A 21,731-nucleotide genomic window follows, 5' to 3' on the forward strand; every position below is an offset into this window, starting at 1 on the left:
TTGTAAGACTGACTCAAAATGTACTTCTAAAGAGTATGTACACTAGTGAGAAACACCATATTTAGACTATATTTGATCAGTGGAGAAAAACTCTCAAAAATCACATAAATGTACACTACCCTTTAGTTCATAACATTGTATGCACTATCAAATACTCATTTTATAAGCCCAACCTATAATGAATCACTCTGTTTTACTATGAAATATATCTTTAAAATATCCCAATATTGGGGGCACCTGGCTGGCTTAAGTATACAGTGCTTGATCTTAAGGTCACGAGTTCAAGCCCCACGTTGGGTGTAGAGCTTACTTAAAAAAAGAAAAGATACTGAAGAAAATATTCCAATTTTATATTTAAAGGGCAAAATATTCATAGATATATTCATATTATGTATATGAATTAATAAATGTATAATTAATAAAATTGTATTAGAACTGGAAATCAGAAGCCTATTATTTGTGAGATTTGAGATACTTGCAAACTTTTTAATATTTAGTTTCTTCATCTGAACAATAGGAAAAGTTAGATCATCCATGCCTGAATATCCCATGACAATCAAGGATACAACATGTAAAAAGAAACTTATTAACCGTAAGGAGTAATACAATTATGTTATTATTACATAAAGAACAAATTTATTTTATTATTTTATTATAAACATCTATCCTTCAATTAATGTTTTAGTAGCCATTGTAGCATTTAAATTAAATTTAATTAATTAATTAATTAAATTTTAAATATCTTAAGTTTCAGCTTTTTCAAATCATTTTTGGAATCGCCTTGGTATAAAATAATAACTGACATTACATCAATAAATGAAAATATTTATGAAAAGGTACTTGATGATTACAGTAGAATTGGGAGAGATAGCTTCACCACAAAATCAAAAAGCAAATAGTGACAGTCTAAATAAATGTACACAAGGCAAGCATCATCTTCCTTCTACTCTACCTGTTATAATATAGTCGATTCCTGAATAAAATTAAATCTATTTGGAATGTTTAGAATTTATTATTTTGGGGCAAGAACAAGCATCTAATGAAAACAACAAAAAGAAACCAAGAAGAAAGTGATTGATCCATTTTCTAAGAATGATTGATATAAAAGGACCAGCTTTGTTCGACATAAGAAATATTGGAAAAACACTAGTCACAATAATTCAAGGAACCCAAATCACATATGATGGCCTCAAGTGTCCTGTTTTTGAAGTGAGCCTTGCTGACCTGTGGAATGATAAAGTTGTGTTTAGAAAATTCAAGATAATTACTAAGGATGTTCAGGGCAAAACTACCTGACTGATTTCCATGGTACGATCTTCCCTATGACAAAATGTGCTCCATGGTCAAAAAATGGAAGACCATGATTGAAGTTCACATTGATGTCAAGATTACAGATGGTTATTTGCTTCATCCATTTTGTATTATTTTTACCAAAAAAGAATCAAACAATCAGATTCAGAAGACCTCTTACACTCAGCACCAGCAGGACCACCAAATTCAGAAAAGGATGATGGAAATCCATGACCTGAGAGGTGCAGACAAATGATTCAAAATAAGTGATCAATAAATTGATTCCAGACAGCATCAGAAAAGACATAGAAAAGACTTGGCAGTCTATCCACTCTGGGATGTCTTTGTCAGGAAAGTAAAAATTCTCAAGAAGCCCAAGTTTGAATTGAGAAAATTCATGGAGCTTTACAGTGAAGGTAAGTAGTTCTGGAAAAGCTACTGGAGCAGGGGAGGCCTGGGTGGCTCAGTCAGTTGGCCATCTGCCTCTGGCTCAGGTCATGGTCTCAGGGTCCTGGGATCAAGTCCTGCATTGGGCTCCCTGCTCAGGGGGAGCCTGCTTCTCTCTCTCACACCCTAGCCCCACTCATGCTCAGTCTTGCTCTCTTTCTCTCTCTCTCAAACAAATAAATAATTTTTTTAAAAAAGCTACTGAGGATAAGTAAAGTGCTAAAGTTGAATGAGCTAATGGATATGAGCTGTTTAAATTGTTTAAAATTCAGACATTTAATAGTGACAAAAAGTCTTATAGGTAATGTTAAAAAGAAGAATTTATTATTTTTAAAAATCTATTTTCCACTTCCACAATGAGTTGAAAATGCCTATCTCCCTCCCTTCCTAACATCAGCTGGCTTCACATAATGTCAGGAGGCAGGAACAAAGAATATGGCTTTTCCTCCTCGGGTACAGTGAGTGCTAGGGACTGAGGGTGGGGCCCTCATGATGCGATTAGTGCCCCTATAAGATAGACCAGAGAGCTCTCTTTCTGAATGTGTGCTCTCAGAAAGGGCCATATGACAAAACAGACAGAAGGCACCATCTGCAAGCCAGGAAGAGAGCTCGGATCAGAACCTGAACATGCAGGCACTCCAATCTCAGACTTTCCACCTCCAGAACTGTGAGAAAAGATTTCTGCAATTTCAGCCACCCAGTCTATGCTATTTTGTTACAGCAACCCAAGCTAACTAGTACCTGAGTAACCTCTGATGCTGTAAGAAGCTCTGGAGAGTTTGCCTCACTGTTATATGGGGGAGAATTCCCTTATAGTTGTTGAGAGAAAATAAAATGGATGCTTATGTCCAATTAATGAAAGGAAACTATTATATTAGACTCAACTAGAAAAAAAAATTTAAGTATTGCCACTAGGATGGCACCTGGGTAGCTCAGTGGTTGAGCATCTGCCTTTGGCTCAGGTCATGATCCCGGGGTCCCAGGATCAAGTCCCACATCAGGCTCCCTGAGGGTAGCCTGCTTCTCCCTCTGCCTATGTCTCTGCTTCTCTCTGTCTCTCATGAAGAAATAGATAAAATCTTAAAAAAAAAAAAAAGTATTGCCACTAGGTTTTAAAAAGATGCAAAGGAACAAAATTGGAAGAAAATAAACCAACTTATTAAGCATGGCTGGGAGAGGAAGGCAGCATCAATGGACAAGGTTTTCCCTTTTTCCAAGTTGTTCTTTAATACAGTTGTTGTTTTTATAATAGAAAAAAATGAAATCTAACATTTGGCTAGTGATCTCAATATATTATGAATCTAATGGCAAGGGTTTTGTTTATTTTAAGCTATCTTCACAGGGGAACAAAAGCTATTTATAAAGTACTTTTTTGGGTCACCAAATGTCTACCAGTCTATTGGCTATTTCTAAAGGGGAAGTACTGTCCTCCTCAAACTCATCCCTTTTATTGAGAGAAGGTTCTGTCACATTGAGAATAATACTATATATAACCATATTTAGAAAATGTTCATTGTAATAAGTAAATGCTGAAGGAAAATCAAATAATAAATATTAGGGTCTCACTCAGAGTGAGAAAAGTGAGAAAGTGCTCACTCAGAGCTAACAGGAAGAGCAAGAAACTATAATGATTAATAGAAATTCTTGAAGTAGAAAGCAATGCACTATTAAGAAAATCAGGAAAGCTAAAAGTTGTTTCTTTTAAAAAAGCGATAAAGTTGACAGACCCTTCAGCACAACTGATCCAAGAGAAAAAAAGAAGGGAAGGAGAGAGAGAAAATCTAGGTAATTAATATAGAAAATTTAAAAGGAGACATTAATATAAATGTTATTATGGACAGCTTATGGCAATAATTTTGACAATTTAAACATGTTTCTATAAACATAACTTATAAAAAATGACAGAAAATTAAAATAATTTCATAGGCCCTAATTTTATTAAAAGACATTTAATCTGTGATTTTAAAATTCCATATAAAGAAATGTCCAGGCCAGGTGGCATCTATAGTGATTCTCCTCTAACATGTAAGAAAAAAATACCACAATCTTACACAAATTCTTCCAGACAAATGAACAAAGAAGGAATAATTTCCAACCCATTGTATAATGTCATTACCTCAGTGCCAAATCCCAACAAAAACATTATAAACAAGGAAAATTACAGGTCATTTCTCTTTTCAATGAAAGTTTAAAAATCCTCAAAATAATACCAGCAAATTAAATTCAAGTTAGGTTTATTCCAAGGTTGAAGATTAGTTTAACATCTGAAAATCAATGGGCATAATTCATTTCATTAAGAGAACAAAGGAGAGAAATCGTATCATCATCTTAGGAAATAAAAATAAAATCATCTGATAAAATTCAACCTTGACTCATAATAAAACCTCTTAAGTAGGAACTTTTTAAAATAATATACAGAAGGTTTAACAAATACTATACATTATACTCAATGCTAATATATATAATAATTCCTTCTGTGGTAGGAAATGAGAAAAGAAAGCTGCTCACCATTTCTGTGTCACATTGTGCAGGAGGGTTTAACAAATGTAATAACGTAAGAAAAAATAAAGAAAAGGTCTAGAATAGGAAGAAAAGAACAAAAAACTGTCATCATTCATGGACAACGTGATTGTGTATTTAAAAATCTAGAAGGATCAACAGATAAACCAGATAAACTACTGGAAGTTATCTTAATTTATAAAGTCCGTAAGATGTAAGGTCCATGTAAAAAAAAGATTAATTGTACTTCTATACTGCAGAAAAGGCAGTAGGGGCTGAAATAAAATTTTAAATAGCATTTAAAATAGCACCAGAAACATCAAATGCATAGGAATAAATATTTTAAAATATGCAGAAAACTATAAAATATTATTGAGACTTTTATTTTTTTGAGACTTTTAAAAGGCCTAAATAAAAGGAAAGATATATCATTTCTATCTGTATTTCATTCTGAAAAATTGTAAGTTTCTTTCAATTCTTGATCTACCTGGAGGCAGGTAAATGTAAACAACCATCATCTTTATAAAATAATAACTATTATGGTATGGCTTATGAGATTTAAGTTAAAAAAAGACAAAATTGAAATAATGGGCAATGATGGTAAGAAATTCAGAACAAAGAAAGAACAAACCTACAAGTATTTTATGGTCATTTTATTGTCCCATAGAAGGTAATATTTTTGTTAAATTTTACTTTATTTAAATCAGTATTGTTTATCAAAGACACCTTAAAGAAAGTAAATAGACTAGTCACAATATAACTAACAAGGATTAGTATCAAAAATTTGATAGAACTCCTCCAAATCTAGGAATCTAGGGTGGAAGCAAAAAGGTAGGATTTGGGAAGGGCACACAAGTAGACGTCAGTTGCTATCAGTACTATAAAAAATAAAATAAAAGAGGGCCATCCATGAATAAATGATAATGCATCATAAAAAAAGGAATTCTATTAATCTAATTCAGAATTCCTGAGCCTAATAAACACATGTATACATATATATATGATTGGTTGATTGATAGGAAAAGAAAGAGAAGTGATATCAACGTTTTGTCGTTTAACTAGGAAAGTTCTAAGCTACCAGAAATGGGTATGAGCCCTAAATACAAATTACTCTAAATAATATTAAACCTTTATGGAACTTATGGAATCAGACTTTCTTCTATTTTCTGGTTTTATTATTTTCATACTTTCCTGCAGCTCAGCCAAGTTTTTAATCTTATCTTTTAATATTTAACGAGCATTTTTTGGTGTTCTGTACTCAGAATTCTCTTTGCATAATTGTTCACCATGTTTTCAGAAACACACACACACACACACACAAAGAGCTATATTTTTTCAGCTATATTTTTTATTCAAAATGAAAACAATGTATCTGAGCTCCATGGGTGAAGGTATTTATTCTAATAAATTAGATAAATTTCTTCATTAAATAGAAAAAGAAATATGAAAATTGGTACCACTCTTTTGGAAAATAAAATAGTATCTTCACTCATTCAATAAAATATAGTGAGCACTTCCTATGTGCCAAGAATGATTCTGGATCCAAGGGATCTAGTAGTGAATGAATCAGTCAAAACTATCTGCCTTCTTGGAGTTTACATTCTAGCAGGAGGAGGCAGACAGAATCGGATAAATAAAAGAAGCAACATGTCCTGAGTCCTCAAGTGTTAGAGATCAGAGTAAAGCAGGAGAGGTAAACGGGGCTGGCAGGTATGGCAGCTGCTATAATATGTTGGCAGGGAATGCCCTCACTGATAAGGAGGCATTTGGACAAAGCCCAAAAGCAGTCAAGGAGTGATGCTTGTGACATCTAAGGGAAGAGCTTGCCAAGTAAAGAGAACAACACCTACAACGTTTCTGAGTTGGACTCATTAGGTTTGAAGTGTCATTAAAAAAATCAAGTAGAAATGCTGATTAAGCCGTTGAATGTGAGCTGTAGTTCAGGAGAATAACAACACTGGAGGTATGTTTGGAGGCATCAGCATATAAATGATAGCTAAAGCCACAGACTGGATAAAATTACCGAGGGAATGAGTATATCTAGAGAAGAAATTCAAAAATTTGCAGTCAGGCCTCTATGAGCACTGGGGGCCCCAAGACTCTCAATGGGAGTTAAATATACTGTTAAGAGTTTAAAAGGTGATCTGGTTGTATGGTAGTGCTCTTCAGTCAGGTTTGGGAAATATTTAAAAGATATAACTATTGGAGAATATATGTAGTATAATGGTAGGCAAAAGTCACTGAAGGACAAGAAATCAAGAAATGGAAAAGCCAATGAATCAGAGAGCTTATTTACTTGGACACTGAAATCAGAGTTATTACAAGACTGGCACTAGAGAAAATCACAAGGATTCACAGGCTAAATTCTTTAAGATACGAGAGAATGGATACAAATAAATAGACTACTGTAAGAAGAAGAGACAATGGAGGATATCCTTTGCTGACATGGGATTCAAAGCTGGGCATGTTAGGAAAGAGGTAGGGAGAACAGTTTGGAAACAACGTGTGGAATAAGGAAGTCACTTCTCCATCTTCAATCCCAGATGGGGGAGGCGTGGAAGAGAAGACCATCACCACCTGAGAGAGGGGCAGAGGAAGAAATGTCCTTGGGGCTGGGGACAGAGCACAGATTTCAGTAAGACCAGGAAGCGAAGGGAACACTTAGCAGAGGGTAAAGATTTAGGGTTTTTGCTGGTTACTGGCTATGAGTTCAGGGAGAAGAGTAAACATGTTTCAAGAGCAAAAATGGTGTAGGATGAGGTCATGAAAAAAGACATGCAGAATTAGAGAGAGAGAGAGAGAGACAGTGGGGCTTTTGCAATAAGAGGTTACCTAGAAGTCCTAGGTATCTTGTGGACACTGATGTAGACAGAAGTAAAGGTCATATTTAATGAGATTTATCCCAAGGGTCTCAAGGCTGTGAACCCAGACAGCAGGATGAGGTAAGAAATATTGCCAAGAGCAGAGTCTGGGGGTTGGTCCTCTTCTCTCCAGTCAATGATTACGTAAAGATATTTTAATATCTGAGAAGCAACCATACAGGAAAAGGAGATTTTCTAACCTTTCACTCCTTTCATTGAAGGCAGTTCCATTCTTTCCTTGAAGACTACAGATGATGGAACTAAAGCCCAGAGAACTGAAGGGACTCACATCAGGCCACACTTTCAGTTGGATATCATGTAAATCAAGGTGGGCTTTTTGGACACATTTCCCTTCTTCCCAGAACTTTATTTTGAAAAATTCTATTAAAGAGTTCCTATCATGAGTTTATTCCCCTAGATACATAAGAAATGGAGAAAAAGCTTTGAAATTACTGGTGTAAGGGGTGCTTGAGGAATATCAGCTTCAGTGTGACCTACCAAGTTTATTGAAATAGCAGAGTCAACAGGCAGATTCAAGGTCTAGAACAGGATGCCAAAAATGACAATGACAAAATAGTTGAATCTAGGAAAGGCCACAGGTACTGCCTTTATACAATAACAGTAAACCTTTCTTCCTGAGTTCTGTTCTGTGAGAGTGTAAGTTAGTGTGGTGAAGAGGTGTGTCTTGTGCTTCTAAGTAATATATCCTTTAGGATAGGGTCAAAGCTAGGTCACTGAACATCACGTTCTCAAGTCTATTGTTTTACTATTTATATCTGGGAAATTGTAGCTAATAGTCAAAACTCAATTTTAATTAGGCACTGGGATATATGTTGTAATACTTTACAAGGATAATCTAAAAACTTCGAGGTTGGTATTGTTATTATTCCCCCATTTCATCAGTGAGAAAACTGAGTCAGAGAGTGATCAAGTAACTTGGATGAGGTTTCCCAGCTAGAAACTGGCAGAGCCAGAATTCTAACCTCATTAGAATGACTAGATTAACTTCAGTGCCAGCACTACTATGCTATATAGGAGTTGTCCTTTTCAGAACTTTCATTTTCTGTAGTTTCAGTTATCCGTGGTCAGCCAGGATCTAGAAGCTGATGATCCTCTTCCTGACATACTATCTGAAGGTCAATAGAAGCCTAATGCTATATCATGATCTCTACATCATGCACTTCAATTCCTTTTATCTGTAGACATTTTATCATCTCATTTCATCACAAAAGAAAGATGAGTACAATACAATATTTTGAGAGAGAGAAGGAGAGACCACATTCACATAACTTGTATTACAGTATATAATTGTTCTGCTATTATTAGTTGTGGTCTCTTACTATGCCTAATTTGTAAATTAAACTATACCATAAATATGTATGTACAGGGAAACACATAACATATATAGGGTTCAGTACTGTCTGCAGTTTCCAGCATCCACTGGGGGTCTTGGAATATATCCCCCTGCACATAAAGGGAGACTACTGTACCACTTTAAAAGGCAAGGCTTCAAGTATTATAAAGTATATACATTTATATGCAATATAACATAATGATTATATATCATATATAATAATATTTATAGGTCAAATGAATAGAAATTATAACTTTGTCTTAACCCCCATGTTCTCATTTCTTTTCCTTTATCCTTTAATAAGAACAATTTATTTATTCTAAAAAAGAATTGGGCAATTTTAATTTAAGAGCCCAGTAAATTACCATACACCCCTGAGAAAAGCACAAGATCTGCATCCTCTCACAATTTAAGCTATATTCTCTTATTAAGTATACCTCAGTGACTGTTTCAGAAATTCAGTGAATCTGTATCCTACTAAACTGTGTTAATAATGGTGTGGAGAAACAGCTTTGTCAGATAAATTTGTAGACTAACACCATAAAATAAACTAAAAAATTAACATGAATTCTAAAAAGGATTCATAAAGTATTCATTAGTTTTCACTCAAGGCACAAAGCCAGGACCACAGCTAGGTTATTCAAAAAGAAAATCAACATTTTTCTTATTTCTCTAATAGCTTAAATAAAGTAAGTTGTTGGCCACAAATTTCAGATATTTCTGCCTTATTAAAAAAAATATTGCTATTATAAAAGAGAGGCTTGGCTGAAAATAAAGCAAAGTTAAACAAAACTTCATATACAACAAAGCAATAATGAAGTTCCCATTCTTATTTGATTAAAAATACATTTCTTTTTAAGGAACAAATAACATCTACCCTATAGCATTTGGAAATAATAATTTTATTAAAATTTTCTACACTTCTGGCATGTTCAACCTTCCAACTCCCCATGAAGTTATATGAGTATTGAGAGACTTATAAAACTAATAATCTGCCCAACAATTTGGTTTTAAAGCATATATGCAAAATGCTTAACATTTTACTTATTTTTATGGTATCTCTACAGTCTATACATAATCAGTATAAACCAGAATTATAAAAAAATAAAAAGTGTCCGGTGCCATTCTTTTGCATGTTTATATCCATTGTTGTTTTCTGTATTTTAATTACCCAAATTCATTTTTTCTTTTAGCAGTTACCAAATTTTAGCCTAATATGCAGAAACAGACACACAGATTCATAGAAATATATCCCACTTGGATGGCTTCTTTTAATTTGTTTTCATCCACCCATTCATTCATTCAACAAATGTTTATTAATGCCCAGTATGTGCCAGTCAGTGTGATAAGTACAGAGAATCTTTAGCTTCTATGAAACTATGGCTCTATTTGTAAATATTTCAGATATTTCAGGAGAACATTTTTGCATGGACACAACCTTTAGCAAACTTCAAAACACATCCTGTAGGTGACTGCCCCACTCTGCTGGCCTTCCACTCATAATTTCACAATAATCTGTAGCTAGTAACTGAGATTCTCTCAACAAATGTTTTAGAAAGAGTTTCTGTCTTCTCTTTAGCACTAAACAAACAGTAGCCAAGCCCCTGTACAGTAAGCTCCATGTATATGGAAAAATACTTAAATCTCTACATTCGGAGTAAAGCCATGAGAATTACTGAACCCTTGAATGAGCTAAGAGGCAGCTTTGCAAGGGGAAAAAAAAATATGTGATTTATCTGAGCTCAATAGTATTTGAAAATAGAGGCTTTTATCAATACTTAGTACGATTCTAAACAAACTCTAAATGTCACAGAACTTTCACTTTAGAGGTAGTTAGGGGCTGCAAACCTCAGCTTTCAGTGTTATCAGATCTCAAGATTATTATCTATTAAAACTATTTTACCCATTAGATCCTATGCGTTATGAAGAACTTTTTACAATATTTACTTCTTCATATTCACATCCAATTCTAGATTCAATAGAGACCCACACATTATTTATACTACCTGGGGCCTCAAACTATCTGATCAAGCCTTAAAAGAATGTAAGCTATGGACCAATTCAACATTCAAAAATTTTAAACATTTACATGTGTTAAGATTCTGACATCTTATTCATAATATTAAAAGTTTGGGTGAATATTGGTTCGATTAATAAAAATGTGTTACTTGAGCCTCTGATGATTGATTTCCTCTCATAATCCAGACAGAGAAATGCTGGTAAAATTGTACCTGGATAAAGGAAATTTTATGCAAGAGTGCCTTAAGAACTCAAGGAGGAGTTTCTTCAGCAAGTTTTCAAAAATTTCTTCCAAAATCAATCAAAGTCCCACTCTACAAGATGAGTTTTCTCTTAATGACAGCCTGAAGCCCAAGAACATGAGTAACAAGTTAAAAGAGGTAAACTACAAAATAGTTTCTTCGAATCAATAGCCCCCTAGGTCTTCAAGTAACTCACCAAGTTCCAGAGATTTTCTCAATCATACTTAAGGGACTTTAAAGAATTATCTGTATTTTCTTTTGGAGAATTGTGTATTTTTTAAAACAACAATAACTGAAGTATAGAGAGACTTTTAAAATTATAAGAATTCATCCTTAAAATTTCCTAAAACTTTTAATATTCACACACATTAAAAACATCCAATCTCTCAAGATCAAATAAAAGAGCTGAAAATTAGTTATTAGTAGTTGTTTCTGAAATCTCTTTATCTTTTGACACAGTATTCAAAGGAAATACTAGCTGTTTGACACTGCATTTTAAATGAATGCAAAATAATGAAAATCTCTGTGTTGCTATTAATACTTAAGCAATGAGACTCACCATATTCTTTCAGAAGCCCCATGGAAGAGGAGGTCATGGGTTGTAATGGCAAGTGAAGATTGATGACTGGGGTGGGAAATGGTGAGACCAAGAATCTGTTTCCAAAACGTAAAGTTAGAGCTTTGAGTCATTTACAGACCCTGTTTTGTAATACAATCTTTCTAGACCAATGTTATAAGATTAGATGCTAGTCACAAAGAGAAAACCACTTGTCTCCTATCAGTAAAGTCTATACATGTTGTACCTGCAGTGCTCATGCATCAGGCCCTCTATAACTATTATTGAAAATACATAAATATTTATATCATTATATTACATAATAAATATATAATATTTGTTGAATGAAGACAAAATAATACCAAATTTTGCTGGCTCTGAGCATGGATAACTAATAGGAACATTTGCTTTCCAAATGAAAACAAAAATCAGAAAACTGAACAAGTACCATATCTATTGATTTTCTGTTTTGCAAGATTTTAAGTAACATGTTTTCCTATCATGACTTGGTGAGCTTCAACCAAGTCAGGTGAATCAAAAACTGTATCACCACATAGAAGAAATTTTAGAAAATATACATAAGCAAAAGGAAGAAAATAAAAATTACCTCTAATTCACCACCCTAATATTTTAGGCATAAGTATAAACCCTTAAATGCTTCATAGGGGCCAGGCACTATTCTAAACCCTATCTGTGTCTTACTGCATTTAATCCTCACAAGATGACTCTGGGTTTTTACTGTTGTTACACCCATTTTATAAATGAAGACACTAAGGCATTCAGGAGTTAAGTAGTATATAGTTCAAATTATCCCAGCTAGAACTGGGTGGAGCCAGAATTTGAATCTGGACAGTGGGAGTTTAAGAACTGAACTCCTTATTACTATTTTATACTAACTCCATTTGTCATAATTAACATGTGTCATATAGTTCATATCTTCTCTATGTTTATGTGCACGTAAAATGTACATGAACTTTTTAGATTATTTTATGCACTTAATAAACCACAAATATCTTTCTTTATGAACCTACAAAGATGTACATTGTCATTCTGACCAATTACAAAGCATTCCACTATATGGATTTAACATACTGATGGCTTATTTACCAATCTTCTTTTGCCAGATATTTGGATTGCTTCCACTTTTTTGGTATTTATAAACAAGGATGAAAATCTTTCAACATTCATATTTGTGAACCTGTCCAATTCTTTTCTTATTATAAATGCCTAGAAATGTAATTGCTAATTCAAGTGTTATTGAAATTTTTAAGATTTTAAAACATTTGCCTATCAAAAACTAGAGTCTATGAGGGATGAGTCTGAGCTCTCCTGTTCCAATTTTTACATTTGACATAGAGTAGAAACTCAGTAAATAATGACTGACTTGTCATCCTGGGTGGCTCAGCGGTTTAGCGCTGCCTTCAGCCCAGGGAGTGATCCTGGAGACCCGGAATCCAGTCCCACATCGGGCTCCCTGCATGGAGCCTGCTTCTCCCTCTGCCTGTGTCTCTGCCTCTCTCTGCATCTCTCTGTGTCTCTCATGGATAAATAAATAAAATCTTAAAAAGAAAATAATGACTGACTTAAAGGATTAATTAGTCTAGCTGTTTACTCATGTGATCACATGAGTAAGAGAACTGAGGTATTGCTAGTGTGACAAAATCATATTGTGAAGGAAAAATATGAAAGTCAGCTTTGCAAAACTCCATTTCAGATTCTAGAAATTATTTCTATGTCACCCACAATGGGGCCATGATACAACTAATTAATCACAATTTTTTTTTTTTTGCTCTCTTTCATCTTGCCTATGGTTAAATATTTAAGTCTCCAAATTAGAACTATTGCATTGTTTAATGATTTCCTATTAACAGATATAGACTACAATTCATCCACTTAAGCAAAATATTTTACAAACATTCAGATGAAATGGCAGGATCATTTCAACATAAATGTGAAAGTGGTGAGAGATTCTATCATTATTTTATAATCTCATTTTATTATTAAATTAATCAGAATAGCCTAAATACAAATTGCCATGTAACACATAAGAAACTCCCAGTGATCACAAAACTAGGGGAAGAAGTCTAGGCTTACTTGCCTGAATTACAGAATTGCATTTACAGAAATACAGTTGTCATAACTTTAAATGCACCAAATATTATAAACTAAAAGAAATTGCTCTAATAAAATAAAAATGCATAGTAAATTAATTTCCTTGATGGAAAAATAACATTTAGAATGCATTCACACTGATCATTATGTCATAAAACATACTTTCTTAAGTATGCTAATTATGCTAATTATGGTGATCTTTGAAGTTAGAATTCAAAGTACAATGAAGAACTTCATGTCCTTAAACTTAAATCTGAAAATGCAGAACTAGTCAATTTTGTTTTCCCTCTACAAATCAAACATAGAGAAGTATGGGAAAAGGAAATCATACATTTATAAGATTGTATTTCTTCCTATATTGTCCAAAGAAATTTCTTTTATTGAGCCAATATTTTTATGGTCTACCTAAAAATATTATGTGTCACCTTAGAAATTAGTATTTTCCCAGGCATCTTCAGGGGGAATTTTGAGTAGTTTATGCACACCTTCCCTCACAGGGATCTATTTGTATTGAACAGAAGTCTTCCAAAAGTCTCACAAAGAGTGGGGCAATTCATGCTAATTAGTGCTAGAGCCTCTCCCTAATTGTTAACAATCCCCTACCCGACTTCTCACTGATTCTATTTTTCTTTCTGTTGCTTATATCCTCATTGCTAAGTTTCCTTATGTTTATTATGTGTTGAACTAGATTTCAATAAAAATCTCACTCTAATGACATCTTATTTGTCTAGTTAAACACAGGTTTTCAAATACCCTGAGTCACCACGTCCCAGAACACTTATTTGTCTTTCCTTCTGTATTCCCATCACACTTCTAACATTAAGGAAATGAAGCTAACTGCTAAGGTAGGAAACACGTTACCGCCATAAACTAGCTGTAAATAAAGACAAAGCAACCCTGGTGGATTGAAGTTCAGGCTTTATGTGCCCCAGGCTGTCACTGGAAATACATGTACTTGCTCTTAATTTCAGAGGGTGTTGATCTTCCTCATTAAGTAGGACATGTTTTCATTAAAAATGGGATGTTAGGGTGTCAAGAGACCTTTATCTTCCACCAGTTGCAGAAGAAACAATTCTTTAAGAAATACTCAACTCTCTTGAGAACGACATACTGAGAGATATTCTATCTGATAGATTTATTATTAATGAGTGTTCCACTTGTCCTGAAGTCATTATTCTTTCTTGAATTATTAGCCCCATCTCAATATACTGAAAATGATAGGTTTTCTAATTAACTCAGTTAATTTTTCTAGTTTATTAAAAGCTTACCTGAAATTCTAAATTATATTTGGTTAAATTGGTCTGTTCACTACTCTTTCAGCAGTTACCACTCTGCTAGACCAAACCTGAGTCTTGACTTAAGTAAAGGCCAAAAGTAAATTTTTACAAAACTGGCAAATTCCCAAATACAACCATTTATTTTCCTTTGCAATTAGTCTTCCCCTACCATGGATAAAACCAAACCCTCAGTATTAGAACTGTACATACATTCCATTCTCCCAAATTTGAATATCCTATATACTTAAGCCAAGGAAGTGGCTCCTTGTGAGCATGAATCTTTTACTGTTAAGCATAGTTTGCCAGATAAATGTTGGAAGGTCCACTATATTCTTAATAGCCAGGGCAATATTTTCTCAAATTTTTATTGTTTACCATTGTGCCAATTACCCCAAATTTCTGACAAGGTTACATTGTGAAGTAATGTAAAACAAGCCACTGAAAAATACATTTTAACAGAGCAGTATTTACATTCTACCAGTATAAATGTTCCTACAAAATGTGTTGAAGGGCCTTTAAAGGTTCTGTAGCCCTAGGATCAACAGTTATGTACACGATGGTAAAGTGATCTTGAAGATGATGATGCTCTTTACTGGAATAATCCAGAAAAGTAACTGACCCATTTCCACACACCTTTGGGAAGCAGAAGCAATGTTCAAAATGCCTGTTCTGAATCTTTACTCTATAGGATCAGCCTCACCTTCTGTTAGAAAAAGACTAACTTTAAATTATTAAATTAAAAAAGAAAAATTATAATTTAACTCTGCTCCATAATTACTGCAGATGAGTTATTAAAATTCCAAACTTATGTAATATTATCATAAAATATGTCATTTTTCTCAAGAAAGCCACAAATTGGATTTGAGCTTATGCACTGTAAAACCCAGATGGTTTGCTTAACTACTCAGACATCCCCCAGTTCAAAAGTTAATTGAACTGAAAACTAAAATTTTGATAATTGATAGGCTTTAAGGGACTCAAGCAGAAGGATAAATTAGCCTCATGCATGGGGTGTTAATAGACTTGAGAAATCATGACAATTGGTCAGGAAATATTGGCACAGTAGAATAAAACTATACATTTTCTATAGGTTAACTAATCACACATTACCTGGACTTCCCATGGTGCTGATGCTTTTCTTTCTCCATTTTTTTACCCACGGATTCAATATTAGTTACTATTTTACCCAGTTTAACTTGTTCTGGAATTTAAAAAAAAATTAATTGTATTCTATTTGTTTTCAAGTTCTAAGTGCATTTTTTGAATTAAGTTGCAAATCACAGATCTTTTTAATAACAAAAGGTACAATATTTTTCAAACAAATTGCTAACACAAAGATATCTAAAAACACATTTGAGTGGTTTTTTCACCCCATGCTCCTCAGACGTTTTGCAATTACTAAAATTTAGCACTGATGGTATAGAGTAAATGAACTGCATATATCAGAAAGGAGATCGTTCCCCAAGAAATGTCTGCAATAGTACAGCACATACTAATGAATACCAGTCTCATTTATACATGGCATTATTATCATCATTATCATCATAAGGCTTAGCTTTTATAGGAGAGTCTGCTATTTTAAAATAATTTAGCAATCATTAGTTAATGTGAATGGGAACACTCATCAATTTGATAGAGTAAGACTGAAGTTCAGAAAAGGCAAAGTTCTGCTCAAAAAAATAATCTAATTCTAAGAGTCTAAAGAGAAATTTACATAAATATTTTTAAATCTTTCTATTTTGTACATATAATAGGATGAACATAATTTGAAACATTATACCAAAATATTAAGTTAATATCCATGTACCTTCTAGCTACCAGCTCAGGTATGTTAAAGATATATTAAAGTTACAGGGAATTTATGAAATGAAATCCTCTGTTTTAACAGGAAATACTTACAAATCTGGTTGGTGTGTCAATGCTAACAAATAGAAGAACACAGTTGACCACATTATGTGAATTTAGATTTAAGATATATAACAGAGAATATAAAAATTGGGGAGAAATGGAAAACAGAATGTTAAAAATTTATTGACTATTTATAATATGCCAGGGATGTTGCTTAGCATTCCCTATAAATCATCTCACACTTAAGGCTTAGAACCAGTTTTTAGCATTTTCATTTGTTTGTTTTTGGTGAGGCACAGTGATTACTCTTTTACATGGGAGGAAAGCAGCCACCCAAGATCTGATAAGTTAAAAGATGCAGAGCCAGGGCTCCACCCTGTATCCCTCTGACTGTAAGTTCCTTCATCACTACTGCCCCAGGGTTCAGGGAGCCTCAGGTGCCTAATCAGGGAAAGAGGGTCATTTCTGCCTTGCTTATTACTTTGGAAGGTGACTATAGAGCTTAAAAGACACTTTATGTAAAGAAATATGGTAGATTGAGAAACATACTAAAATGGAGTAGAGAAGGAATTTGTAAGTTTGAGTCTTAAAAATATTTGCCATATGCTAAGTGTACTAATTGCTATACATGGGTTATCATATTTTATTCTCACAAGTACACCATAAGTTAGATTCTATTATTCTCCCCATTCTACAGATGAGGAAATTGAAGCAGAGAAACAGAGAGTAACTTCCTCCAGGTTATAAAGCTGCAGGTAGTGTCAATATTCAAACCCAGACAGGCACTCTTTGGAGCCTGCATTGTTAATCACTGTGATACTCAATATGCATATTTATTTTGTTTATTTCAAGAATATCTATTCAGTGAAAATTAATTATGCTACTCCTAGAGAGGGGAGATGTAGGATATAAAATTAATAAAATATGATTGCCACTTTCAATGAACAGCATGACTAGCAGCAAAAATCATTACAGAAAAACAAAGGAGAAAAAGGATAGGGAGAAAAGGTCATGAGATGTGTGATCCAGAGATCTAAGGAGTAAATTTCACAGTGATGCTAAAGAAAGTAAGTTTGTGTTACTATAATAATTAAGAAAGCAAAAAATATGCCCATTTTGTTGAGGTTTTTTTTTCTTTTTTTTTAAGCTTACTTTTTTTTAGTAATCTCTACACCCAATGTGGGGCTTGAACCTACAACCCTGAGATCAAGAGTTGCATGTTCTCCTGAGCCAGCCACTCACCCTTATATGCCCATTTTGAAAAAAAAAATCTGTTAAAAATTTGGCCATCATCCATTTAAATGCTAAACTAAAAGCCCTCTATGGTAACATTTAACTAAATCATTTTAGGACTGCATCCAAAATAAATTTTTTAAAGTACAGTTATATATCTTTAAAAAAAGAGATTTCTAGGAAGGCGGTTAAAGCATATAAGATATCTAACATTACTTCTAATTAGTTTACTAAACCTTTGGGTGGGTAACCAGACTTACTGTGTGACTTTGGGCAAATTATATCATCTCAGAGTTCATAACTATTCCCTTTATGTAAAATCTAGTCTCTTAACCAATTACATCAAACTCTAGAATTCAGTTCTGGAATATAAATTATAAATTACCTCTGGTTAGAATAATTGATAAATAAGAGCCAAACAGAGAGACTGGGAAAAGAAAATACAGGCAAAATAATAAATATTTGAGGCTTCTGTAATGAAATCAAACATAATGGAGCATAAGGCATTAGAACTGTCAACCAAAGGACTCTAGTCCTTAACACTATTTACCATGCTTTCCTCAGAATTCAGCTAGATTTGACCATTTGTTCAACTGGAATCATTCAGTCATTCAATTTCCTTTACTTATGTCTATTTCACCTGTCTCCTTTGTGGATTCATTTTGCTTTGACCACCTCCAGCTGTTGTGTATGCCCCACGGCTCTTTCCTTGGCTGCCTTCTAACCCTTTACTTGAATGATCCCGTCCATGCCCATGGCTAAATTTATCATCTAAATGTAGATGCCTCACAAAATCTATGTATCTTTCCCAGAATGTTCTCAAGTGCCAAATTTGAATAACCAACTGTCTCTATATACAAGTCACAAAGATATCCCAATTAACATTTCTCTCTCACAATTAATGACACTACCATCCATCCATGTACCTGGAAGTTACTTATACTAATTCCCCCTCAACATTCTTCATATAATCAGTCATTAAATCCCACATACTGTTTCAAAGCAGACCTTTGTCATCTCTCCTCTGAACACTAATAACTTCCTCCCTTAAATTCCCACTTCCAACCCTAATACCCTCAAATGCATCCTCCTTACTTTCCATAAGTCATCTTTGATTTTCAAATTATGGGATTTTGAATTATCATTGTCATTGTTTTTAAATGTAATTTCACTGTAGTCAGAGAACATAATATACAATTCCAAATTCTTTGAAGTTTATTGGCAGTATGTAGTCAATTTTGTTCAGTCAATAATGTTCCATATTTGTCTGAAAATTTATATCCTCTCATTGTTCTACATTCATCTAATAAATTAAACTTTTTAATGTAGTTGTTTAAATCAAACTTAATAACTGCTAATATGCCTATGCACACACATACATGTATATGTGCATACATATATGAATATAAATAATTTATTTTTTGCTGGACCATTTGAAAGTAAGCTACAAACAGTATAACATTTCACCTTTAAATATTTAATCACATAGTTCCTAAGAACAAGTACATATCCTACACATTCACTATACAATATTATATGTATAAATACACTCTGAATTTCTAAGATTTACTACAAAAATGTAATATATCTAATTGAAATATTATATTAATTGTTTAATAGTATTTTCATATATTGAATTAAATAAAATATATCACTGAAATTAATTTCACTTGTTTCCCTTTAGCTTTTTTTAATGTGGCCACCAGAAAATTTTAAATTGTATTATCTTTCAAAAGGACATCACTGACCTAAAACATTCCTCCTACACTTTTTCATCTTTCTTAACATTCTTGAAGGCAATCTGAATTCTTCCCACTGCTTCTTCATGACTAGATTAAAATTAAGTATTTTTGACAGGAATAGAACTGAAGTGGTATGATATCCTTCCTATTATATCACAACAAAAGGTGTTATAAATTTGATTATTTGAGTAAGGTGGCAACTGTCAAATATTTCCATTATAAACATATGTTTTTCCCTTTGCAATTACTAAACAATTTCTGGCTAATACTTTGGCTGTTCCCCAATCATCTTTCAGCACCCACTAATAACTCTCATAACAGTCATTACAGCAGTAATTGCAAAATAATGCTTTTTAAAAAATAATTGTTTGTTTTCTTCTATATTTATAAACCAACATTAATCTGTAAAGGAGAGATTTTCCTCTTTTTCTTTCTCCTCCTTTTTGGGACACATCCTTTTTTTTTTTTTTTTTTTACTTAGTGTGTTATAATCTACTCCCACCATTATTCTTTCTGATGCTCATAATACCAAAATCAGCCAGTCTGTTCCTGTACTACTTCAACATATCTTCATTAGTCTTTGAACATTTGTTCCTTTCTGCGAAAGTAACAGTTCCAGGCTCACTTTTTCCTTTCCCTATCCCAGACCAGAAATTATATCTCCAAGGAGTAGTGGTCATAATCGCTTCCATAATTATCATTCTCCCCAATCTCTAGTGTTTATTAGAAAATTTGGATTACAATTTTGTTATAAGTTCTCAATATACTCCCTAGAGCTTTTAATCTTTCATATTGTCCATCTCTTTGTAATTCTTTTTGTAAATTTCTTAAGAGACTCATTCTAGTTTGCTAATTCTATCTTTAGCTCTGTTAAATCTGTATTTAAAAATTTATTAACTTTCCTATTTGTTATTATATATTTATTTCTAGAAGTTCCTTAACTGCTTTATAAAATCTTCCTGAACACTTTTATTATCTTTAGTTCATTCATATTTTTATACTTCATTTTTTAACATTTTAAACATACTTATTCTCTATCCTGTATCTGACAATTCTATTATCTATGGTCTTTGTAAGTCTAATTTCATTTTGGGGAAACTGGAGTACTAAATTTCTCACCAGAGTGACTAATTTCTTCATGTATTTAAAAAATTTTTTTAATTGCAAATTCATATTCCATAGGATGGAAATTATTTGCAACCTGGGATTAAGATTGATTCCTCAAGAAATCATTTGCTTTTCCTCCAGGCAACTTTGAACTTTCAATTCATAATAACACTGAACTACTCTCTCATTTAGGGATTTATGAGATACTGGCAATATGCATTTTGATTCCATCACAGGTGAGCTTGTTTGTAGTCATAAATCATAAGAAGAAATTTTTTATATTTTCTTCTATCAGAGCCAAGGCTGAGATAGTTAAGTTTCTTGCCATTTTCTTCTTACAAAGGAAGGTTTTTTAATCCTTGTTTAGTCTTTCATTGACAGTATCACCTTTTAAGGAGACTCAGATTTGGGGAGTCTCTGACCTGACTTCCATCTTGCAAGCGCGATACTTATTTGTGTGCCTTCCTTGCCCATGCAAGGTCCAATGGTAGCCTTGAACTACCAGAAATATGCAGAAACTAGCAGGAACAGAAGTTGGACTCTGCCCTAAGTTTAGATTTGTTGTACTGAATTTTTTGTGGGTTTTTTTTTTTCATTTTGTATTCTCAAGTGCTCTACAAAAACGTGTTTAATGAAGGAATGCCTGATATTCATATTTCAAGACTCAGATCTTTGATTTATCTTAACACTGAAACAAATTTGCAACACTCATTGTTTACTTGGCCCACCTCCTCATTATTAGTCTGCAAACTCTGTAATGACGTGGACTGAATTTATTCCCTTTGAATCCTTTCAGCATTTCATTAGAATATTCCACACATTCATCAAACACTTGTTATGAATCAATAAGTAAAATATTTAACATCTCTTATTCAGTTACCTAAAATTTTTAATATTACTAATTTATGTTTGCCAATGTCAAGGATTCATTTATTTCAACTTTTTTCTCAGATATGATAGACGCTACACATTGTTCCTTCAACTGATCCCTACTTCCCTCCAAACTTTCATACAGACTCTCTATTTCTTCTTCTTCTATAAAAACAAACAAACAAACAGACCCAGGAGCTCTAATTCAGGTGGCCAAAAGCAGCCAATCTTAAACAGTTAAGCTAGATCAATGGAAGTTACTAGGAATTAGTTT

At 33.3% G+C, this 21,731-nt stretch overlaps 1 protein-coding gene across 9 annotated transcripts in view; it reads right to left on the reverse strand.

Moving 5' to 3' along the window:
- The window catches only part of IQCM (IQ motif containing M), a 434,749-nt gene that overhangs the window by 299,612 nt on the left and 113,406 nt on the right, over positions 1–21,731 (reverse strand). For 8 of the 9 annotated variants that reach the window (XM_077846313.1, XM_077846307.1, XM_077846308.1 and 5 more), the window contains 2 exons: positions 15,768–15,858; positions 11,272–11,366 (listed from right to left, as the gene is read on the reverse strand). The exons of the other annotated variant lie outside the window; for it this stretch is intronic. In XM_077846313.1, coding sequence (XP_077702439.1) covers positions 11,272–11,366; positions 15,768–15,858 — 186 coding nt within the window. The remainder of the gene's footprint in view (positions 1–11,271; positions 11,367–15,767; positions 15,859–21,731) is intronic. 9 annotated transcript variants of the gene reach the window in all.

Source organism: Canis aureus, chromosome 13 (genome assembly GCF_053574225.1).
Source record: "Canis aureus isolate CA01 chromosome 13, VMU_Caureus_v.1.0, whole genome shotgun sequence".
NCBI classification, from domain to species: domain Eukaryota; kingdom Metazoa; phylum Chordata; class Mammalia; order Carnivora; family Canidae; genus Canis; species Canis aureus.